The 25,327-nt window shown below is 39.3% G+C and overlaps 1 protein-coding gene and 2 long non-coding RNA genes across 8 annotated transcripts in view; 1 reads left to right on the top strand and 2 right to left on the bottom strand.

Moving 5' to 3' along the window:
• The window catches only part of ltbp1 (latent transforming growth factor beta binding protein 1), a 97,352-nt gene that overhangs the window by 23,920 nt on the left and 48,105 nt on the right, over window positions 1-25,327 (top strand). For 4 of the 5 annotated variants that reach the window (XM_077494394.1, XM_077494396.1, XM_077494395.1 and 1 more), the window contains 3 exons: window positions 885-1,033; window positions 5,726-5,893; window positions 25,018-25,224. In XM_077494394.1, the coding sequence (XP_077350520.1) occupies window positions 885-1,033; window positions 5,726-5,893; window positions 25,018-25,224 (524 nt within the window). Of the gene's footprint in view, window positions 1-884; window positions 1,034-5,725; window positions 5,894-20,947; window positions 21,301-22,015; window positions 22,152-25,017; window positions 25,225-25,327 lie in introns of those variants that run through there. The other variant, XM_077494398.1, reaches the window with a different exon arrangement.
• On the bottom strand, window positions 5,021-20,805 carry LOC144000789 (uncharacterized). Of its 2 annotated transcripts, XR_013278279.1 has the most exons (3): window positions 20,236-20,805; window positions 6,826-7,601; window positions 5,021-6,710 (listed from the first exon to the last, which is right to left on the bottom strand). It is a non-coding gene; the product is annotated as an uncharacterized LOC144000789 (long non-coding RNA). The 2 variants fall into 2 exon arrangements; XR_013278278.1 differs by having other exon boundaries at window positions 5,021-7,601.
• Window positions 22,858-23,838, bottom strand: LOC144000788 (uncharacterized). The gene is made up of 2 exons (XR_013278277.1): window positions 23,701-23,838; window positions 22,858-23,245 (listed from the first exon to the last, which is right to left on the bottom strand). It is a non-coding gene; the product is annotated as an uncharacterized LOC144000788 (long non-coding RNA).

Raw genomic sequence — 25,327 nt, 5'->3', positions numbered from 1 at the left:
GCATCTGCCCCAGCCCCTGCTGCATGCTCACAGGATGCGGCCCAGCCAGAGGACGGTTATGTGCCCCCTCCTGCTGTCCCGACCCCTCGTGTATCTCCTGTTCCCCAGCGAGGCCGTAGGCAGGTTCGCCCTCCTGCTTGGTTGGAGGACTATGTTCCCTGATTTTTTAAGGGGGACGGGTTCAGAGGTTTGGACTGTTTACATGTTATGGTTTTGGTTATATTTCACAGTGTTTGGACTGTTGCAGTCTTATAAGTTTGTTTTAGCAACATGTGAAGTTAGTCATTTCATAGCAAAGTCATTGACATTCTCATTTGTTTTCATTGTAGATGTAACGGTAATTTCAGTTGAGAATTTCTAAAGTATTTCTGACACATTTCTGACTTACGTGATATGCTATCAGATTGTTGGTTGATTGGATTTTGTTTATCTAGTGTTCATTTAAAAAATATATATATATATTGCTGGGAGGTTGTTCCTAAAAGAGAGGGATATGTGGTGTTGTCTTGCCTATTTCAGTACTCCACTAGGTGGCAGTACTATACACTTGATTTGTATGTACGCAGGCAGAGGGAGACGAAAGAAAAAAAAATGAGAATAAAGCAGAAGCTAGCTACGTGGAAAGTGCTTCCTTCTTATCTGCACCTGCTACAACGCTACACAACAAATACAGTATTTGTTTCTCTATACAGTATGTCCCCTGTAACTTACTGGTGACCTGTCCAGGGTGAATTTTATTTTAACAACACACGGTGCCAAGTTAATAACTATATATTGGCTATGAACCAGGGTTATAATAACTTTGAACTTTTCCTTATAGTTAGTTTTTATTTTTTGAGATTAATCACATCTTTTCTTCATTTATTTTCTCTCTTTCCCTCCAGAATCCGGTCTATGCCCATGCACCCTGGCCAGCAATATGTGATAAAGCCGAAATATTACCATACCCACACCACCCACACACAGACGACACACATCAAACCTCAACTTGAAAGGCCCATCCCTCTATCCGTGGCACACAACCCTATACATGGTGAGTCCTTATACTGAATAGCTTTCTTTTCAATGGAGGGATTATGTGCTGCGGTTTTTTTTGTTTGTTTGTTTGTTTTTTAAGAATCCGTTGATAAATACTGTACTGTTACTGGGAGTGGGCTGTATTTTGCAAGGGGTGTGAGGAGTTTACGGCAGGGTCAAACATTTTTCATTCAGGGAAGTTACAATGTATTTGACAAACTGACAACCATGATGGATGCTTTGTGTTAGACAAAATGCTTTTAGGCAGCTGCACACCTATGCCATTGGAGTTTGACTCATGATAAATCTTGTTAATGACTGATACTATGCCTACCGACAGAGAATCCACATAGACATTCGGGCAGGACTGCTAAAAATGTGAATGTTAAGATGTGATTTGAAAGAGGGCATGTCAGTACAGTCACGGATGTGTTTTGGAAGAGAATTCCAGAGGGTGGGAGCTGCTATGGAGAAGGCTCTGTCACTGTAGGTCTGGTGCTTGGTTCTGAGAGGTGGAGACAGGAAGTTGGCAGTCAAGGAGCGGTGGCTGCGGGAAGGGGTGTGGCGATTGAGCAGGTAGGAGAGGTAGCAGGGAACCTGATTATGGAGAGCTTTGAAATGGAGACGTTGAGGTACAGTGAGCCAGTAGTGGAGATTCTGGAGAACTGTGGTGATGTCATGGGAATGGGTGTGTGAGCATGTGAGCTGTGAAGTTTTGTATGTATTGGAGTTTATTGAGAGGTTTGGATGAAGAGCCATGCAGGATGCTATTACAGTAATCAAGTCTGGATGTTTGAAGGCTTGGGCAATATATATAGTTTTTTTAATGAAAAAAGGCAGTGTTTGTAATGTGTTGTTGAATAATAATACCAAGTGGGAGTGTGTAGAGGAGGATAAAGAGTAACGGACCAAGCACCGAACCTTGGGGTCACCTTTTGACAGAGGAGCAGTGGTGGAGGTGCAGTTATTAAAGCAAATAAATTGTTTGATAAGACTTTAACCAGGAGAGGGTGGTACCAGTGATGTTGAGGGAAGATTCCAAGCAGGAGAAGAGAATGGTTTGTCTGATGGTGTCAAGAGCTGCAGTGAGGTCGAGGAGGAAGCGAATGCCAAGATGGCCTGAATCTGCAGAGAGGATGCCATTGGTAACTCTGAGGAGAATGGAGATAGACTTGACTTTATTGATCCCTTTGGGATGGCTCCCTCTGGGAAATTTACATGTCCAGCAGCAATGAGAACAGATAATAAAATAAAAAGATGAAGGTAGACAGATTATGGTTGATTGTGCCTTATTTATATTGGAAAAATAGCAAAAAGGCATTGCACTTATCAACTGTAAAGGAGTTAGACAGGTTGTCGCTGGAGTTAATTTATTGTGGAGAGGAGAACCTTGGGATTGGATGAGACAGAGTGTATAAGGTTTGAGAATTGAATGCACCTTCTGAGTTGCAATACTGCCACTCTGATTTTCACATTGTGACACGATTACATTACACACCAAAAACACATATGCCCAGAAAAACAATCTTCGGCTCCAAATAACTTCAGTTTTGTCCTGGTTGAGCTGTAGGAAGTGCTCGACCATTTAGGATTAATTTGAAAAGCAGTTGGATTGTGGTCATCTGTACATAACGGCAGTGTAACGCTGAGAATCTGCATCAGAACTGAAAATATTTTCCATGTGTCAAGATAACCTAAATGGCAGCATGTGCATGTATTAAAAAGTGTTGGACCCATATTGGTTTACACATAATACAATCTGCTATTTCCAAACAAGTCTTCACGCATGGTGACATAAAACATTATGCAAATGAGGTAGGCTACCAATAAAAAACAGCAGCCAGTAGTACTTTGCAGTCTGTTTAATAGAATATTATGATGTACCATGCCAAAGGCTGTACTCAGCTTGGGGAAAACAAGGACAGTTTTCCCTTATTGATTAAAAACTATTTGCTAAAGTTTTGCTCAAAAAGGCAGATTAGACACTGGTATGTAGTACGTGAACTCTGCATCTCTGCTAGACTAAATTATATTTAAAATGGGCTTAAGAATATAAGTATGTCATCAGTATGATAAATTGCAGTTATGTCGATCATTAAATAAGGGAAATAATTGGTTACTTTTCTTTAAATAGATGAGAGGGAAGCATCAGCACAAGCCAAATAAACTATGTGAACTTTTAATTTTTAATTTTGCTGCCTGCTGTGGAAACTTTTGTCATTATTTACATGCAATTCAGGCAACTTGGGCACTTGGTCCTGACGGTCAATTCATTGAGATGGTTGAGAAGTGAAAAATACCCCCAAAAAAGCATTTCAGTCTACCTTAAAGAAAATATGACTGACTGGAGCCCATTCAAATATTAAACCAGACACAGCAAAACTCTTATCCAAAGTCTGGATAACACCTAATAACTTAACATAAACTTACTATGACATGTTGACATTGTTTGACATACACTTGACATAACTTTGACAATAAACTATGCTACTTTGCTAACCCTAAGCCAAGCAATAGTAGAGCAAATGTTATTTGTCATCATTTTACCCAATATTTTAGAACAACTTGCTGTAATCACTTATTACTTTTATTCAGTTACGAGAGCTAGACATGGAAATGACAATAATAAATTCACAAGCTCTGTGATACTTGACCCATCTAACGTGTGATATGAATTTAAAAACATAAATGTACTACTCATTTTCTCCCTTTTTCATTTTTGTTGTTGCTGCTGTGGTCTAAGAAAGTAAAGTATTTGCAAAAGCCGGCTCCAGTCCGAAAAAAATAAGAATTTAATGGTTGCAATATGCCACACATTTCTTTCAGCAATATACTTGCTGAAAGGAGCGTATGTGTTTGCTATTCTAAATCAGCTCGCCCGCAGCTTTTCTGTGAAACTTGTCATATGCGATAGACAGTCTAAAAGGCACTTCTTTTTTTTTGTACCACAGCTGCTAAAGCAATTCCTGTCTCACATATCCTTCATCTCGATACCTCTGTTACACCTTTTGACAAGGTACTTTGGGCTTTGGATGAAATCTTCTCTCCCAATTCATTATACAAATGCTCAAATAATCTGATAGCTTTTAAAAAATTATATCCAGGCACTGTTCACAATAGTTGTTGATATTCAGCTTTTGCGTGAAATTTCACAATCACCGTAAATTGCACCACATCTACTAATTGGACCATCTCTAAACTTTTGACTGCATGTTCAGAAGTTCAATGTTTCAGGTTTATTTTTACACAACTTGCTCTTCTCTGAAATGTAGTTGAACTGCAAAATTCACATCAAGTGTTTGATCTTTGGACAGTCTAATCAATTTCCAAGTTTGGTTTGAAATAGTATTTAATGAGTCCTCTGGATCATGCCGTTTGTATTTTGACATCTTGATAACAAGACTGCACCAGGACTTCAACGAAGTTGTTTTTTTTTTTTTTCATTCTGACTATATGAATACAGTACATATACAATATGTAGGCTATAATATGACTAAACCATATTTATTCAGCTCTATTGACTTTGTATGAGTTTGCAGCACAGTGTAGCTGTGGGGGGGGGGGGGGGGATAGATGTTTGCATACTCGTACAGGTTAGGTATTAGCACCAGAACAAGCCATAACAAGACATCTGCCCATCTTACTCGTGATGTACTTTCAGATTGGAGGCCAGGGGTTGGAAACAATCAGGCTCTGTGTCAGTGTTGACAGCCAGCAACTCAGGAATTAAAAAAGACTAGACTGTTGTTATTTAGCAGATCACACTAAAGGTGCTTACTCACTGCACTGCCCGTCGCGGGGTCGGACGCCGGATGGAGCATGACGGTGGCCTGACGTAAGCTTGCTAAGCAACTGCACAGGAAGTTGCCTAGTGCCTTTTCTCACTGGTGCTAACATCATTATTTATTAACTTGAGCCATATAGTTTGTGTCAAGGAATTATTCCAAGGCTAAGTCCAGAAAAGTTGTGGGAAATGGTAAAAGCATGAAATAGTTCAATCAAGTTCACCCAGTAGTTGTTTTATTTTTGTGAAAGCATCTGTACATCATTCTTGTTGAACTTGCAATGTTTTTTTTAATGTAAAGATCAATTGACAGCAGTTGATTAGACTTTTTGTTCAATTAACATAGTAAACATACATCCAATCAACAGTTTATGCAAAATTAGGGATTTATTTGAGTCAATGCAACTGCAGTACGAGATTGTGAAGGCCATTTAGGAAACAATCCAACTGCCGTGTTCAACATATTTTAGCATTAAAATATCATTTCAATGAAGGTGCTTGTATGGACAGCTGAACAGTTCTTAATATTATAAAAACAGGAAGAAATAATCTTGGTAGTTACCAAAGAAGTCAATTTGAATCTTACATTGATCGGAGATCTAAAGATCATGTTAACCACTGCATAGTGAGAGTTGATTTAACAAGGAATGCTCAAGTTTGGCAAATTTGGTTGTGATGTGCTGGTGTTAAAATGGTGAATTAAGACATTCTGGTCCAAATTATAATAATTAGGGGTTGACATCTCATGTTATTAGCTTGCTTAAAATGAACAGAATTACCGTACATTTCTTAATTTGCAATGTATGCAAATTCCACCCTGAACTTCCACCTGAACTTTACTGCTTGGATTTGAATGAAATTTGCAATTCTGTGGATCAAAGAAACCTAATCACTGCCCCCCTTTTTGGTCTTTCTTTGTGGCAGTGAGCAACCACACGGGAAGGATCAAGGTGGTGTTCACTCCCACTATCTGCAAATTTACTTGTATAGGAGGTAGATGTCACAACAACTGCCAGCAGGGAAATACAACAACCATCATCAGTGAAAATGGGCATGCCACTGATACCCTAACAGCACCCAACTTCAGGATAGGTAAGTAATTCTACTTTTTCATTTAGATGATGTGAAATGATTTAGGTGCAGTATCTTGTCAGCACTTAAAAGCATCACCACTTTAATCTTTGAGTTAGATGCCTCAAAATTGATGGATAACTGTAAGGTACAAATAGACTTTCTGTGAGTCATTGGATAACAATATTGTCATTGCTGAGATAAGCTACACTTGTACTATGTTTTGCATAATGAATATGAATATACAGTATATGACGACTTTCGATATGCAAAATAGCAGTAGTATTTTTTTTAAATGGTTAAAGCACATATGGACCTGGTCCTTGTCATTAATCACTGTGTATTTATTAGTACCCTTGCAGGATAATGTTAGCGGCCCTGCCTTTGTTTTCATGACCTGAGACTGAACGGTCCTGCCTGAACTTGCACTTGTAGCTTTTTAACGACTTTTAAATCCACTTGCCACTAAATGCGCTTGACACATAGACACAATTGTTGGTGCCTCTCTGTTATCTGTTACTGGAAGAAAAGAAAGAAATACTAAAAATTTATTTTAAACAATGAACCAATCAAAATCAGCTTTTGAATTGTGTTTCAACAAAATTGTTTTAAAAATCAAATTCATGGAACAGGCCTGGACAAAAATGATGGTACCCTAACTTAATATGTTTTAGAGAAACTTTTGAGGCAATCACTGCAATTAAACATTTTTGTAAACACATTGAGACTTCTGCACCTCCCAGCGGGTATTTTGACCCACTCTTCATGAGCAAACTGCTCCAGTTGTCCCAGGTTCGAAGGGTGCTTTCTCCAGACTGCATGTTGCTGCTCCTTCCACCTATGTTCAAAAAGATTTTGATCAGGGCGCAAAGGCGGCCACTTCAAAAGAGGCCAATGTTTTCCTTTTGGCCATTTTGGGTGTTTTTACATGTTTTGGGTCATTAGCAAATTACCTGCAACTGGGACAAAGCTTTCTGACATTGGGCAGCACATTTTTCTCCTGACCTTGATTGCCTTCAGGTTTCATTGTAGCCTACACAGATTCAAGACACCCTGGCCTGTGCCAGATGAGGCAAAGCAGCTGCATAACATAACAGAGCGTCCTCCACGTTTCATCGAGTTGATGTGTCTTGCCAAAAAGTTCCAGTTTTGTCTTTGATGTCCAAAGAACATTCTCCCAAATAATTGTGGATGGTCATCATGCAGCTTAGCAATTTTTGTTTCATGATTTATTTTCATCACTGGTGTTGTCCTTCTTTGTTTGCCATCCCTTTTGCTGAAACGACGACAGATTTTGCGATCTGACACTGATGTACCTTGAACTTGGAGTTCATCTTTAATGATTTTGTCACCACCGTGCGTCGGGCTGTTATTGGTCAGGTGAAAAGCTGTGCCTGGTTTCCTCCAAACATGACGACTGTCATTCACGGCAGTTCAATCTTTGTCTCATCAGACCAAAGAATTTTTTTCACTCATGTTCTGAGAGTCCTTCAGATGCCTTTTGGCAAACTCTAGGCTGTCTGCCATGTGCCGTTTACTAAAGAGTGGCTTGCAGTCTGGCCTCTCTATACTCCATACAGGCCTGATTGGTGGAGTGCTGCAGAGATAGTTGTTCTGCTGGAAGGTTCTCTTCTCACCATAGAAAACTTCTGGAGCTCTGACCGTCGCGCTCTTGGTAACCTGACAAAGGCCCGTCTCCTCCAATTGGTCAGTTTAGATTGGCAGCCAGCTGTCGAAAGACATATGGTGATTTAGAACTCCTATTTATGGAAGATAGAAGCCACTGTGCTCATTTGATTCTACAAAGCAGCAGAATTTTTTATGTACCTTTCCCCAGATTTGTGCCTTGAGACAGTCCTATCCTGGAAGTCTCCAGGCAATTCCTTTGACTTCATGCTTGTTTTTTTTTGTTACTACATGCACTGTTTACCTGTATGATCTTACATAGACAGGTTTCTGTCTATTCAAATCATGTCTTATCAATTAAATTTACGACAGGTGGACTCCAATGAAGCTGTAGGACCCTCTCAAGCATGATCAGTAGAAACCCTGCCTGATCCCGAGCTCAATTTGAGCTTGGTACCAAAGGCTGTTTCATGTGATTTCCTATTAGGGCTAGGTAATATATCAAATTCATTCGAATCGTTGAAAATTTGCAAAATCTAAATTTTGTCTTCTGAATTATTGAAAGCTGTTGTTCTCATGTAACATGAGAACAACAGAAGAATGTAACTGAACATGAGTCATTGTCAGTTACATTCAGATGTTATTGTGAGTTGTAATTTTGCATGTGGCAGAATGCTAGATGATTGGTGTCCAAGACATGTTTACAATAGCTACAAAGTATTTAATTGTGGCAATTAAGCACAAACTATAAATGTTAAGTTGATGTTCAAACTGATTTAGAATCAGTATACATTATTGTTGTCTGACCATTTTTCACAGGAATTATTTTTGAATTTTTGAATTAGTTTATTAGATTAAAATTGATTTAAATCGTAATCATCCTGAATGACTGAAAAAATAGATTTTATTTTTTTGGCCATATTGCTCAGCCGTATTTATTTTCCTTTTTTCTTTTTTTTTAAATACATTTGAAAAATAAATTGTCATTATGGGGGTAGTACGTGTGGAATTCTGAGGAAAATATAGTTTATTCTAATTTTTGAATGAGCCTATAACATAAAATATGGAAAAAGTGTAGCACTGTGAATACTTTCTGGATGATTCTGCCTCGTGACCTTTGCTGTTTCTTTGACGTCACGTCCGGCTGAGTGAACGCTGGTGTGTTTTTTGAACGCCACTATTCCTCCGTGACTTTGTTGGAAAAGTGTGAACTTTGGAAAGTTTCAAGAAGAAACTAGAGACTGCACAAGGCGACTGCATTGTTCCCCTAAAAATTCGAATGAATGGAATCTAATTGCTTGCGTCGCCGGACCGCACCGCAACCGCATCCGGTGTAAACCCGGGGTGAGAGCGGAATCCACCATCATGCGCTGTTACCCTGGTGCCAGAGTTCGCAATATTTTAGAGCGGTTTCCTAGCTTGTTGGCTAAATTTCCTTATGTTCGGAACATCGTAATACATGTTGGAGCCAACGACACTTCTCTCCGTTAGTCCGAACTTCTAAAGCAATATTTTATTGCTTTGTTGGACGCCATTAAAGACTGTGGGAAACATGTTTTTATTTCGGGTCCGATTCCTACTCTGGGCCGAGGAAGCAAGCGCTTTAGCCGACTTTTGAGCCTCCATTCTTGGCTACAGTCTGAATGCTGTTTTTATAATATGTCTTTTATTGATAATTTTAATTTGTTTTGGGAGCGGGCATCTTATTTTAGAAATGATGGTATTCACCCCTCAATACTCGGTGCTCGGAAATTAGCCGAGAACATTGTTTATTCATTACATGTGTTTCGTCAATGACTAACTGCCCCCTCGGTGTCTGAAGTTCTGTATCCAATTCCTACAATTAGTACAGTCACTACAGTTAGAATGCATATAGATAACAGTTTCCCAATTTCTACTATCATAGGCAGACGCTTTCCCCCCACACACAAACAAAACTGTTTTAACATTAATAATCTTTTATATGTTAACACTTCTTTTAATTGTGACTATGAGCGCACATTCGGCACAAACATTAAATTGGCTATGCTGAACGTGCGCTCTCTTTTAAACAAAACTTTTATTATAAATGACCTGATCTTAGACAACAACCTAGAAGGTATTCTTCTATCAGAGACATGGCTCGGCACAGATGCCCCAGTTGTTCTCACCGAGGCTTGCCGATCCAATTTTAACTTTTTATTTTCTAACAGGGATGGTAAACGTGGAGGTGGGACTGCATCCATTTTTAAAGTCACTTTAGCTTCAAGGGAAGTTACTTTTAATACTTATCTATCATTTGAGTATCATGCTTTTGTTTGTAGCGATCCTCCTATTCTCTGTGTTTTAGTTTATAGACCTCCCCATCATTCTACTTCTTTTATTAGTGAGTTTTCAGAGTTCCTATCGATTTTACTTACTACTTATAATAGAATTTTAGTAACTGGCGATTTTAATGTCCACGTTGATAATATCTCGGACCCATTGTCCAGAGAATTTTTAAACCTTTTAAACTGTCTTGATTTTAAACAGCATGTCACACAGCCGACTCACAACAGAGGACACACTTTGGACTTGGTCATAACCTATGGCCTGTCCATTGGTGTGTCCTCTGTTGTTGACCTGGCTGTGTCCGACCACTATTGTGTATTTTTTAACATCGCCAGTTTTAATCAAAAGGATGCCCCGGTGAGAACAGTGAGGAAACGCTACCTAACTTCTGAGGTGGCTGCAAATTTTATTGAGAATCTTGAGAATCCCTGCAGACTTTCTACCTGCTTCATGTGATTTTATTGTTGATAATTTTAATAAGAACTTAAGAACAACTTTGGATGAAGTAGCTCCACTTTTAACCAAAACTATTAAATTAAAGACTATTCCCCCGTGGAGAAATGACGAGATTAAAAAATCAAAACGAAAATGCAGGTGTGCTGAAAAGAGGTGGAGAAAAACTAAACTTTCAATACATTATGAAATATTACGTGAACAACTTAAATCCTACAATAAAACAGTCAAACAGGCAAGAATATCTTATTTCTCAAATTTAATCGCAGTTCATTCAAAAGATCCTAAATTTCTTTTCTCCACTTTCGATCTTTTAACCAATCCTGATTTTAAAAAGCCATCACAGACTCCATCAAACACTCTCTGTGATGGCTTTGCAGACCACTTTAGAAGTAAAATTGATGGCATTAGGTCCAGTCTTTTAGTTGATCAAAATATAACTTAATAAATATGGACAGTCACTTTTACCTGAGGAAACACTGGAAAGTTTTACCCTGGTTGATGCAAGGACACTTGGTCGAGTTTTCTCCCAGGTCAACCCAACAACCTGCCTTTTAGATCCGATTCCCACATCACTTTTTAAGACATTTTATGGATTTTTTGAGGAACAGATTTTAAATATAGTCAATTGCTCTCTTCAGACGGGTGTCTTTCCTGCCGCCTTTAAAACGGCGGTGGTGAAGCCCCTTCTGAAGAAAAGCAATCTGGACCCCAGCAGTTTTAATAGCTATCGACCTATATCCAACTTACCCTTTTTAAGTAAGATTTTAGAAAAAATTGTTTTTATTCAGTTAAATTCATTTTTAGATACAAATAATATTTTAGATAAATGTCAGTCTGGTTTTAGGATGAACCACAGTACCGAGACTGCCCTTTTAAAGATTTTAAATGATATCAGGTGTAATGAAGACATGAAAAAGCTTACAGTCTTGGTGCTACTGGATTTAAGTGCTGCCTTTGATACAGTAGATCACCACATTTTATTAAACAGACTTAGAAGCCTGGTGGGCATCTCTGGTACAGTTTTTAACTGGTTTTATTCCTATCTCACACACCGATATTTCTTTGTAAGTATGGATACATGTTCCTCTGGAACCCATGAAATTAAATGTGGGGTTCCCCAAGGTTCAATCTTAGGCCCATTACTTTTTAATCTTTACATGCTTCCCCTTGGGGAAGTCATCAGGAGACACGGCGTCAACTTCCACAGTTACGCTGACGATACACAGCTGTATATCGCCGTGTCACCTGATGACATGGGGCCTATTGATACCCTTTTAAATTGTATTTTAGACATTAAGTCATGGATGGCAGAACATTTCCTGCAGCTCAACCAGGACAAAACAGAGGTTTTAGTCATCGGTCCTGAAGGTCAGAGAGAGAAACTTTTACCTAAACTACAAGATTTTAAACCCACGCAATGTGTAAAGAATTTGGGCGTCATTTTTGACTCTGAGCTTACTTTTAATCCTCATATTAAAAATGTAGCCAAGATCGGTTTTTACCATCTTAAGAATATTGCCAGAGTCCGCCCGTTTCTCTCACAGGCCAACACGGAGGTGCTGATGCATGCTTTTATTTCTTGTCGTTTAGATTATTGTAATTCCCTGCTCTCTGGTATTCCCAAAAAGAATATTTCAGTCCTACAGCTCCTTCAGAACTCAGCTGCACGTGTGCTGACGGGGACCGGAGGGCGGGAGCACATTACACCAGTTTTAAAATCGCTGCATTGGCTCCCCGTGCGTTTCAGGATTGATTTTAAGGTGCTTTTATTAGTTTTTAAATGTCTTAACGGTCTTGGCCCATCTTATTTAGCTGATTTGCTTTTACCCTATTACCCCTCGCGTCTTCTGAGGTCTTCTGGCAGTGGCCTTTTAACTATTCCAAAGGTGAGGACCAAGACACATGAGGCGCTTTCACACCGTAGGAACTTATGAAGGAACTTCCCTATGTTCCGGGGGAGTTTGTCCAAAGTTTGCGTTCACACACAAAACCAGTTCCGGGTCTGGGGGGGTCGAAACGGTACTACCTAAGTTCCTAGGCCTGAGGAGGGTATTTGGGTGTACCCTGAACTACACAAGGTGGGGGCGTGTTGTCTAGTGTGTTATGATTGGTTGACTGGGTGAGGAGGTGTGTCGTTTTGGTTAGATGATTTTTTTTTTTCCCGCGGTAAAGCCGCCATTTCTTCTTTACTATACTCTATCGGGCGCTACGACTTTTTCTTCAAACATTTCGGCAATGGAAGGATTAAAAAACCGAGAGGTGGACGGACGAGGAAGTACAGGCTCTCCTGAGCAAACATGGGACGAGGAGACCCAACGGCACTTCAAAAGTCCAACAAGAAACGATAATAACCGCGAAGCTAGCAGAGTTAACATTACACACACAAAAGCAGGTGAGGGAAAAACTAAAGAAACTCCAACAGGACTAAAGGAAACTCAAGGACCACAACAACCACAGTGGAAATGACCGCAAAATTAATAAATGTATGAAAGACTGGACGACATTCTCGGCCACCGGATGAGTTGTACCACCAATAGTACAAAAGAGGACTCTGCAATCACCATGCTGGAAGCAATGTGCAAGGACACGGCAGTGTGCGAGGATTCATTGCCAACAGCCTTGCTAACACACGATGGTAAGACAGAATTGCCTCATGCACATCTTTGTATATAAATTTATTTAGGTCGATGCTTGGTCGCAACGTGGCTTTTACACCGCGCTAGCATTAAACTGTTAGCGTAGCATGTTAGCTTAAGCTTGGCAAAGTCACGCATCCAGGGCAACTCCGAGCCCATGTAATGTGAAATCATTCCTAAATCAATTAACCTAGTAAACGAAAAGTATTGTAGGCAGCTAACGCCGAAATAGCCCTGCTTTCAGTGACGAAATTGAAAAGCTTCGTGAAAAGGACGTGTGGAAGCTAGGCATACTATTCACTGTTAAAAGCAAAACAACCACTTCGTTTTTTTTGGGGGTTTTTTCGTTAATACAAAGCTCTGCATTCAACGTAACTAAAACGTTTTAACTTGTTAGCCTCATCACCTAACAACTCATAAAAAAAACAAAAAAAACAACAACAACTCATAAACAGTTCTAGGGAAACTGAAACGTAAGAAAAATAATGTTATGTACTGTGACTTACAGCTGGACCTTCTCTGTGCTCTCCTTTACGTTATGATGCCTCCCTGAACAGTCCTGGTATGTTTCATTTCATTTTATATAACTTCAAAAGCTTCATTTAAAACTTTTAAAGCAACACCCCACTCACAATTAATTTTGCTTCGTTGAATAAGGCAGTGTGTTTGTTTGTTTATTGGACATTATAAACAAATGAGTAGCAGTTAACATTTTAAAAGAAAGAAGAAACTTATTGCAATCATTCATAATAGTTTACATGTTCAAAGGAGTAGAAAGAAGTTAAAAACTTGTCTAGTCCTACCCATTCTTTATATCTACTGACTCATTTCATAAAAAAAAAAAAAAAAAAGTTCATTACTGGAATGTATTAATTTACTACACATTTTCTTTTACTGGAATGTACTAAAAGAAAATGTGTAATCCTGCTTGTGTAAACAATTGCACCTTAACACATGCGTGCATTTGTCATTAACGTATGTACATGAAATTCATAGGCATACACAATAATAAATCCTCATACTCACATATACAATTTTCATTTCACTCATAATGGTGCATTGAGAAAGGGAAAAAAAAAAAAATTACATTCCTGCAATTTTACTAGTGTGTATTGCCTAAAAAAGCTTCAAGTGCATGCCGCCATATTTGGCAATGTAGTGTGGCATATTCTGTTCTGTAACTATGAAAAATGAAAGTACATTAACGTGAGTGCCGTGTTTTACCCCTACCTAAATCATTGTACTGTACTCTTACTCATTGCACGAATCTGTTGAAACCGTTTAAGTCGATGCGTTAGGAAGGTACAAGCGAGGATGGTCCGTCCACAAGCAGAAACTGCGCCACTCGAACAGAGTTTCCTGCCCCTTTGTCAAGTTCCAATAAGTTCAAAGTCATGTAACTGGAAGCTCATCAAAAGTATTTACTGTCACTCATTGTACATTTACATCCCTATAGGTTAGCGGACACGGGACCGAGACCACCTATTTTTGGAATACCTGCACCAATTTGATGAAAAGAAGGGGGAGTCCACGAGTGCAATGTTCTTAGAAGAAATGCAGTTGCACAAGGAGGACCTTGAACTCAGACGCGAGCAGCACAAGGAGGAAGTTGACCTCAGAAGCGAGGAGCGCAAGGAAGATCAACACGTGGCACATGAGCTGGTTGAACAAAGGCACGACAGAGAGTTCCAAATGGGCTTCCTGGCAGTCCAAAACAGACTTGTGGACACAAATAAGCCAAATGCATAAGTAATAAATGCTTTTGTTTTCATATCACTTTTGTGGTTCTGGTTTTTTTTCCACACGAATAAAAACTTATGCTCAATGAATTCTTTTTAATGTTTTTATTTTTGACAAACAGTAATGCAAACATAATTACAGCGTCCCACCATTCAGAGGTTCTGATGTTCTTCCACTCCCTGCGCGGAACACACCCAGATTGGTAGAAGTGGCAAATCTGAAACAGAAACACAACAAATTAATAAATGTTAATATCTACATTAATTACTTTTGTGCAACAGCCTTGTGATTTACATGACAGAATACCTTAAAATAGCGGAATATGCACCAATTTATGGCCCTATAATAAACCACTGGCTTGAGGTGGCAATCTGACACTTCCAAAATCAGCACTTTTCCCAAAATCCCGGCACCTTTGTTCTAACATTCGTGCATCGTCAAAGAAAGCAAGCCATTTCAACACTTTGGATCGGTCAATCATGTGTTTAACAGAAAAAAAAACAAAAAAACATGCGGACAGACTAACAATACGTCCAGGTCCAACGGTATTATGAAATACGCAGCGTACATGTAGCGTGAACAGCAACTCGCCATCAAGCCCTATTTTGCCGTGAATTGCACGAGAACTAGGCAGGAAACACCAGTTTCCAGCGATTGCCCTTTTCATGGCAGAAAGTACGACAAAATATCCACAAACGACCGACGCGCGGGGACACACGCAAGTAGACGTGCAACTGAACGCGCCAGTCATACGTTGTGTTTAAGGCACTAATACACTCTATAACTTCATTTTTTTTTTCGTGTTCTCCACCTTACAAGGGAAGCTCCGTTACATGTTACAGCTTAATTCCGATGTGAAATAAATTTCGTATAATTGTGTGTTTAAACCTTACCAGTGCACGTCTTCGTGCTTGCAGGTTTGACTGTCTTTCCAAGTGAGAAAGTCCTGCCCATTTCTCATCTTGATGTGGTAATACGGCGGGGCCCAATGGTTCTCATCAACCTTTCCCGTGAAGTTCTAATTGCTGCAAACACAACTCTGTACAACATGACAAGGAAAACGAAAAGATGATGGCGATGGAGGGTCAAAGGTCGCGTTTTTCAACGTCACACTGGTTGTTTGTCATTCAGTTTTACCGGTACCGCCACTTGCTGGACAGGCGGGGTAGTGCTGTTTTTTTTCCTCCCCTGACATACGTCATCAGTCTCATTTGAATAAACTACCCTGCCTGCTTTCATGCCGTGTGAACGCAAACTCGTGGGCCGCTCACAAGTTCTTCGGACCCGGAACTGACTCTACCATGAACTCAAAGTTACTGGGCTTTTTGGTGTGAAAGCGCCTATGGTGAAGCTGCCTTTAGCCACTATGGTCCTCACCTATGGAATGGCCTGCCGGAGAGCATCAGGTCTGCAGAGAATATTGATGTTTTTAAGAGGAGGCTTAAGACTTATTTTTTTAGTTTGGCATTTGATTGATCTTTTTTAATTTTATTTTATTTATTTATGTTTATTATTATTAGTAGTATTAATTTTTTTATTACTTATATATATATTTTTTTTTATTATCCCCTTTTATTTATTTAACTACAGTATTTTAATCTATATTGTCTTGTAGCTTTGTTTTTTATTTATTTATTTTTTCTATCGTGTTTAACTGTTTTCTTTTAATGTTTAAATCTTTTTATTTGGTAGTTATTAAATTTTTAGCTCCAGTGTTTTCTCATGGGGGAGCCTCCACAGTGAGAGGGATGCTTGGTCTTCATCCATCTCACTGTGGATGAACGCCTCCTGGGTGCCTTTCCTTACAGGGTACTTCTGTGCCCCGCCATGTTGTGGTTTTCATGTGTTTGTTGGGTTTTGGGTGTGTCTGTGGGTACGATCATGGGGATGGGGGGGCTTTTTCTTTCTTTTATTTTATTGTATTATGGATGTCCAGCACTTTGAGTTGCATTTTAAATGTATGAAAGGTGCTATATAAATAAAGTTGATTGATTGATACTTTCTGGATGCACTGTAGGTCAGATAAGAAGCAGGCTTGTTGATACAGACTTCCAAACTAAAAACAAAAAATACAATAGAGTCACAGGAAAACCTTAAACATGATCTTTTGACAAAGCAGATTGGGGGGGAAATTACCAGCGTACAGACAAATTAAATCCACATCCCCATGGAACTCTAGCACCCAGACAGGCCAAAACCACCATTTCTTAATTACATGCGTCTCTGACTCCCACCCGTATCCATAATTTCGAAAAGCGGTACAGAAGATGGATGGATGGATGGATGGATAGATAGATAGATAGATAGATAGATATTTGGACAGATGAACAGTTATTTCAGTTATTTATTGAGTAACAAGTATCAAATGTAATGATTGAAGTGCTTCCCATACTACGGACCAACTGAGAGCCCCAACTTTCAAAACTAAGGAGATGCCTTCAGCTAATGTATTGTGCACTCGCCAAGCTAAAAACAGCTTTTCCGTTTTACTGCCTTGTAATAGAGCAGTTTGAGAGTTGGACAAATCTTTTCTTAACTCTACTTCAGCAATTCCAGATGACAAATTCATGTCAAGCCGAAAATTCAACCACTTCTAAGTGAGGCAGCAGACGTGGGATCGGGCTTCATACAATAATACTGTGATTATGCATGTTTATTCAAATGTAGATTTTCAAACGCAATCACAGTGCCATTCAAATTGAGTTGGTCTAGAACAGCAAACCCGTCACCTTGTGGTGAACAATATCTTGTGTTCATCAGAGCTGCATGAACAAAATACCAAACTAATACTGTGTCCATATATCAATCGTCATCACTCTCATATTTTAACCCCAGTTGGCAATGAAAAGCAGTTAGATCATTGACCAAGTCCATTGTTGACATGATCCTCATAAATAAACTTTTGCAAATGTTAGGGTTTGCATATTTGGCTGCCTGAAGGAAGAGCGTGGAGTGAGAAGGCATTAGTCTCATGCACTTGTCCAGGCTTGCTTCATTCCTTTTGCCTTCTTCCCTTTCTTCCGTGTGTGTGAGTGTAAAAGCGTGCACATCTGAGCCACAGGACTGGGAAGATGAAAGCTTATTTGGTCAAGGCCTGTTACAAAGAGTCAAGAGACAATAAATAACTCCTTTCGTGTTTACCTACTTAGTAGATGAGAGAGGTCAAAAGGGAAAAGAGTGTTGACGTATGACACAATGGAATCTGTTGCACCCAATTAACATTCTGTAAATATCAGGCCAATGAGATAATGTTTGTCAAAGATGTTTCAGGGAAAAAAAAACTGGAAGACAAATTAAAACAAAAATGAAGTGAATGTTAATGTATGGATATATATTTAGCTGATTGTCCTCAAAGGGTTATATCAGGTTTTACTGGGGAAAAAATAGCTGGAAAGACTAAAACCACTTTGCACATCCATCAAACTTTGGTGACAGAAAGTAATCCACTACTTGATGAACAATTTGTGAATGTAATTTCCATTGATTATGATTCAGCCGGTGGTACGTATGTGTATCCCATTTGGCCTGCTTTAGACCCTGGAAATCTGATTTAAGAACTGCTTTTTTCCCCCCAACTTCTCTGGCATTTTTTATTTATTTTTTTATTCCCAGGTGAGTGTATCGGCTCACCAAAAAGTGAGAGCCAAAATCCCAAACGCTCTTATGTTCCTTATTTAAACACATAGGTTGCTGCCAATGTCGCACAGTGGACAAGTGGTTACGACTTCTGCCTCTTGGCTTGAATATTTGCCACTTGTTTGCCTTTCTGAAGCTTGCATTTCTCCCTGTGCTTGTGTACATCATCCGACAGTTTAGAAAATGTGAACAATGAACCCCCGTTTATTGCAGGGGAAGCATTTCAGACCCACCCACACAATTTTTCTTACTAGTATTACCAAAAATGTAATATGAGTGGTCCTAAGACTATTCCATAGTTCCATAACATTCTCATTTGCACAGTTCTCTAAATAAAAGGTAAACCATGGTTGTTTCAAGTGGTGTATTTGACTCATGATCGGTCCAGGATGTATCCCAGCCTCTCAGCTGGATTGCTGTCTATATGTGACCCGATGTTAGATGTGAAGAATAACATTTGGTTGATACGAGTTACAATCAGTTGTTTCAGCTGGAGTAAGACAATATCAGAACGATGTGACAAAATATTTGAGTGTACCAGTGGTCTCTCGCTATTTCGCAGTGCACTTATTGCAGATTGACGCTATCGCGGATTTTCATCCCCCCATTTTCAATCGAGTAGCACATAAAATGTATTTATGCTGCTATTTTTGTCCTTTTCATATTTGAATAAATATAAACAGCTCTTTCTTTCATTCAACACAATCTATTACACTTTTAATCAAAATATAGAATATTTGGTAAATTAAGAAACATGATAAGTTAAAAAAAAAAAAAAAAAAAGTTGTCTTACTTCTTTTAATTCTTCTTGCCAGTTAGTGTCCCATCAGTGGTGAGGTATTTTTAGAACAGATCCCTTGCACAACGCGCGTTTCATCCCCCCCTCCACTTGCAGAAATTAACTGAAGGCAATTAACTTCAACAAGGCCACATGTTTAAGCAACTCTACAAGAAAAGGTCTGTAAGGTGGCAGACAGTATTAGCGTTATCGAAGGTTGGGGGGGAGAAAGACACTTTTATAAATATTTTTTAAGTTTTTCATTTTTCACGGCCGTTATTTTGTGGAAATTCATCTGTCGCGGGTGGGCGTGGAACATAACACCCATTAAAAGTGAGGGAACACAGTTTTGCATTTGTAAAAAGAATCCATGAAGGGTTTAAGGATTTAGGGGCCACTTATATGGGGCCGTTTTTAACCAAAAACAGATTAAGCTTTAATTTTAGCCTTTCCTTCCAAAACAATGTCATTTTGGAGAGTTAAAACATTTGAGTGGCGTTCTTGTCTTAACACTGGAAAAACACATCTGTCTGTATGTCACATTCAAGTTGATAAAAGCAGAACTTGACCTGTTTTGTATGTGGAGATAGGGCTGGGCGATATGGACCAAAACTCATATCCCGAAATATTTTGGCTTAATATCGATATACGATATATATATATATATATATATATATATATATATATATATATATATATATATATATATATATATATATATATATATATATATATATATATTTATTTATTTCCCCACAAGAAAATTCTGAGTCGAAGCTAAATATAACATGTCACGAATAGTTTAATTTAGGGATGTATAATTTAGCCGATAAAAAGGTCCGATATATTTATTAATGTCTGTACACTGTTTGCAACACGAGCAGCCTACAATAGACCGCGCTGCTTAAGTCATGTATAGACCGCGTCGCGCTGATTACATCATCTATCACGCCTCTCGTTCTTGTAGACCGGCCATCTAAAAAAATAAAATAAAATAAAATAAAAAAAATAATAATAAAAAAAATAAAAAATAAATAAACCGGCCACCCCACACTACTGTAGTAGACTACCACATAGCAATCAACATGTCCTCCTCATGTGGTGTTTTTTCTTCTCCATGGCAGAAGACCAAAACATTTTCAGCAAGGATTCTAAGAGGGGGAAAGAAGGCTTTTGCTCACCTGGAAATCCGTCATAATGGCAGAGCCGTTTTGAATGAACGTGAATGAGGGAGCGGCTGCAGCAGCAGCTAACGGCGCTAAGCTAAAAAACAAACAAACAGCAAGGCAGCAACAAGGCTAAAGCCATGAACGCCAAAGTGATGGCATTTGTAGCGCTAGACAAGCCGCCGTTTTCTGTAGCTGACTCACGTTTTTGCAAGTTAATAGCACATTTGGAGCCACGTTGCATCCTCCCAAGTGGCCACAGCTTGATTGACAAGAACTACAAGTAAGTTTCACCGCAGTTGGAGGGTGGGTGTGTTGTGCTGTAGAGTGCGAAGTGTCGCCCCTCCCTCTTTTTTTTTATTTTACCGCGATTTGCATGATTGAGTGAAGAGAGAGAGCACTTCACAAGTGTGAAATGACCCCCCCCCACCTCCTGTTCACGAAAGAGGAGGGGCTGGGGCCGTATGGCGTTAGATTTGTGCCACAATTCCGTGCGTAACAAAATGTGTTTCGTACGTACAAAATGTGTTTCGTACGTACAAAAAATGTGTTTCGTACGTACAAAATGTGTTTCGTACGTACCAAAAATGTGTTTCGTATGTACAAAATGTGTTTCGTGCGTACAAAACAGTCCTCGCGCACGCTTGCTACGTCTCTCCTCCACACGTACGAAACTTTGATTTACGCTTGCGATGCAAGGGTCGAGGCGTAATATTTGTGCCACAATTCTTAACCAATCAGGAGTCGGACAGGAGAGCAAATCCTGATTGGCTGTTTAATATCCAATCAGGCAGAATTTTGACAACGTGTCGTCACGCCGCGTTGCATCATGGGCGCTTCTTCGATTTTTGTTTTTGTTTTGTTTACTAGCACTCGGTGCTTTCCTGTTTGTATTTTATCTGCATTTCTGTTGACTTTTATTTACTTAACAAAAGTTTTGTTATATTACGGGGTGAAGAAGCTCCCAACTGCTTTCCTGCTTAGCGGAAGACAAGTTTTAGCCCTCATGGGACCGTTGGATGACCGTTGGGGGGGACGCTAAATTCCGAATCGAAGACTACATTCAACATTTTCATAACGGTAAGTAGCATAAAAGTACTATCACACACAGGCTTCCAAGACAATCAAAATTGTATGTAATAGTTACATACACGACATTGGCAATGGATGTGCATAGTTATGATGAAGAAAAAAAAATCGCCACCCCTTTTCTTTATTTTCTTATGGATTTTTAGTGCCTAGTGCCACCAAATGTATATCGTGTAACTAACAGACAGAAAAAAACATGGAATGTCCAAAAGCACTGTTAACACAATGCCATAGTTACTGATTTTTAAGTACGTTAGTGATATTGATTAGAAAATCGTGGAAAATCACGAGATATCAGCTCTTGAATTCAATTCACGAGTTAATTTTGTTGTCATTACCTGTATACTTGTGCACATAAATGCCATCTCAAACAAATCACTAAAGCAGCCTTTTACCACCTAAAAGACTTCGACAGAAGGGTTGCATGCTCCATACCAGAAGAACCTGACTCATGCTTTTATTTCCAGTAGACTTGATTATTGCAAAGGTCTTCTGACTGTTCTCCCTCAAAAGACCATCACATTATAGCTGCAGAGGTTATGAAGTGGTTACCCTTAGTTGTACTAGACATTTAACATGAACAAGAAACTGTAGAAACATGGATGGTCACATTGTTTTCCCATAACTACATGAAGATGGATGGATATGATTGTTTCACGTTTTACAATTAATAACCTTGAGCTTTTGTTTGTTTCCAATTTACCAGGTAAACCAATCCAGATTGCGCATCATTTCTATATCCGGGTCACAGTCATCAATACGATGTCTAAGGATAGAGAGTACAGCTGAGATGGATGGGACGGCGATGGATGGCTCCACAATAGCAGTCTACCATGCCTACTGTGTGTAAAACTTGAAATAAAAACTGCAAAGATGCACTGTAACTGAGGACGATTCATTTGATTTAAAAACAAAATGTACAATTTGCTGTCTGTTGATCGATAATGCATCATTAAGTGTCAATTACAAATACAATGTGTAATATATTTTCATCTGTGGAACCTCTTGGGTCTTGCATTCTCAATACATCATCGTGAGTACAGTACTCTGAGGTCTTCTTGGTCAATGATGGGCAAATGTGCAGTGTGTGCACTTCCGCACTTTAATCTTGAAACCATAAATGTGTCATGTACTGCATTGGCACTGTACCTGCAATAGTATTTTGGTTATTGTTTACAGGTTGTTCCGAATACAGTGTGTGTGACACTTTTTATTTTTCTAATTGTCAATGATACTGTTTGCAAGACACATTTAAATAAGTTCAGTAAAAGTGTCGACAACTAACAGGAGAAAAAATATTTTAAAAATGTTTGATTTGGTATGCTGCAAAACAGGCCATTACAACTATTCGAACTTCAAATTATGATAGTCCAATGTTAATGTTGTCATTCTTCAGGAGCTCTTGATTTCTCTGCTGTCAAGCTCAAGCTTCACGTTCTGACTCTTCCTACAGACATTTTAATGACTAAGTCAAATTGGTCTCATCAGCTGGCTCAAAAACGTCAGGAATTAGGGCTGCACAAAATTGGAAAATCATGCAATATGCGATTTTGCTGAATATAGCAATAGATATTGCAATATTTAATATGGATCTAAAGAAATGACTGATGATGATTTTATTATCTAATGAACAAATTATATTTCTCATGCAGTAAAATGTATTCAGAGTTATTTAATTGTAATGACTTCAATAATGTTCAACTAGTGGATGGTGGTGCACATTTTAGCAAGTGGCTGACTGGTCAAATTCAGATAAAAGCAAAAAATTCCATATGAAACTTATTGCATGTCTGTTATATGCATATTGCATGGGCCAATAGCGCGATATCAATATTTTTTCCACTCCACTTCTTCATCTTCTGCTTCTCGTGGTGTTTTTGACACTTCTGTTGTGGTGTCATCAGGTGCATTCTGGGTCCTTTGTCATCTTTGTTGCCTGGTAATAAAAACAAAACCCAAGGTTAGCGCTCAGATTTTTAATTGTCTATCTGTTGTTATGGAAAAATGACAAGATCAACCATGTTTCTCACATTAGTAAAACAATTATTTTGGGCAAACATGTTTATTTCAACAGCTGCTAGTCATGGTGTATGGTTGTCTTGTAACCAAAATGAATTCAATTCTTACGTCAATAACTATGGCATTGGACTGCCAAACACAGTGCTCTTAGGTATTCAATGTTTTCTATTATTCACGATATACCTTTGGTGGTACCAGGCACTAATTACTAAAGAAAAATGGATGGTCTAACATTTTCTTTTCTACTTCTTATACAACGCCACTCATGATGGCATGCATTGTTTAAGATTGTAATGATAGTATTACGATCAAAAGAGGACAAAACTATAGGATTTCCTGACTTTCCTGACAGTACAGTATTTTGTAACTTACCATAATGAAAACGTAAGTAGCAGGTTAGCCTCTTCTCTTTTTTTTTTCTTCTATTTTATGCCGTCATCCAACATCACCATGAGCGCTAAAACTTGTTTTCCCTCCTTCTTCCGCTAAGCAGGAAAGCAGTTAGGAGCTCATTCATCCCGTAACATAACAAAACCTATTAAGTAAATAAAAATCAGCAGAAATACAGACAAAAATTCAAACAGGAAATGACCGAGTGCTTGTTTAAAAAATAAATAAATACATAAATAAATCGAAGAAGCGCCCATGATGCAACGCGGCGTGACGACACGTTGTCAAAGTTCTGCCTGATTGGATATTAAACAGCCAATCAGGATTTGCTTTCCTGTCCGACTCCTGATTGGTTAAGAATTGTGGCACAAATATCACGCCTCGACCCTTGCATCGCAAGCGTAAATCAAAGTTTCGTACGTGTTGAGGAGAGACGAAGCAAGCGTGCGCGAGGACTGTTTTGTACGCACGAAACACATTTTGTACGTACGAAACACATTTTTGGTACGTACGAAACACATTTTGTACGTACGAAACACATTTTTGGTACGTACGAAACACATTTTGTACGTACGAAACACATTTTGTTACGCACGGAATTGTGGCACAAATCTAACGCCATAGGGCCGCACGGGTCAATGAGTAGAGCAGAAGCGGAGCACACAGCGCAAGTTTAACTATATCGATATAGACGAAATGGCCTAATTCCTTATCCCGTTTAAAAATATATCGATATAATTTTTATATCGATATATCGCCCAGCCCTGTGGAGACAGTCTTACAACAAACCCTAATTAAAAATGAGTAGACTATAGGCAGGGCGGCACTGTGTTCTAGTGGTTAGCATGTCCGCCTCCCAGTTCTGAGGACTCGGGTTCGAGTCCAGGCTCCGGCCTTCCTGGCTGGATTTTGCATGTTCTCCCCATGCCTGCGTGGGTCTTCTCCGGGTACTCCGGTCTCCTCCCACATTCCAAAGACATGCATGGCAGGTTAATTGGGCGCTCCGAATTGTCCCTAGGTGTGCTTGTGAGTGTGGATAGTTGTTTGTCTCTGTGTGCCCTGCGATTGGCTGGCAACCAGTCCAGGGTGTACCCCGCCTACTGCTCAAAGCCAGCTGAGATAGGGTCCAGCACCCCCCGCGACCCTTGTGAGGAATAAGCGGTCAAGAAAATGGATGGATGGATAGAGTATAGGCTAGTTGGAAAAAGGTGTCTTTGCTTTGACATGAGGAGAGAATGTTGATGAAGCCAATTCAAATGTGCTTGTGGTTGTGCTTATAATGTTTGTTTCTATCCTCAGTGGTGTGTCATCTGCCTTGTATAAACGGTGGCAAGTGCAGTGCCAGGGACAAATGTCAGTGCCCTCCAAACTTCACCGGAAAGTTCTGCCAGATTCCAGTTCAAAACGGACACCATCAGCCCCAGCAGACATCAAGCAGCCACAGTCAAACTCAGGTCCATTCCACACACACGTTGCCTCTGACCTACAGCAATGGGCAGGGTACTGGTGAGTGCTATTTTGTTGATAGTGAATGCTAAACCTGGCCATGTCTTTATGTGATCAAGTCATCCTACATTTATGTCATGCCAACAGCTGTATGATACTAATT

The sequence above is a fragment of the Festucalex cinctus genome, chromosome 14 (assembly GCF_051991245.1).
Source record: "Festucalex cinctus isolate MCC-2025b chromosome 14, RoL_Fcin_1.0, whole genome shotgun sequence".
Classification (NCBI taxonomy): domain Eukaryota; kingdom Metazoa; phylum Chordata; class Actinopteri; order Syngnathiformes; family Syngnathidae; genus Festucalex; species Festucalex cinctus.
The sequence above is the reverse complement of the archived record's forward strand: the minus strand, read 5'-3'. Positions and strand labels throughout refer to the sequence as shown.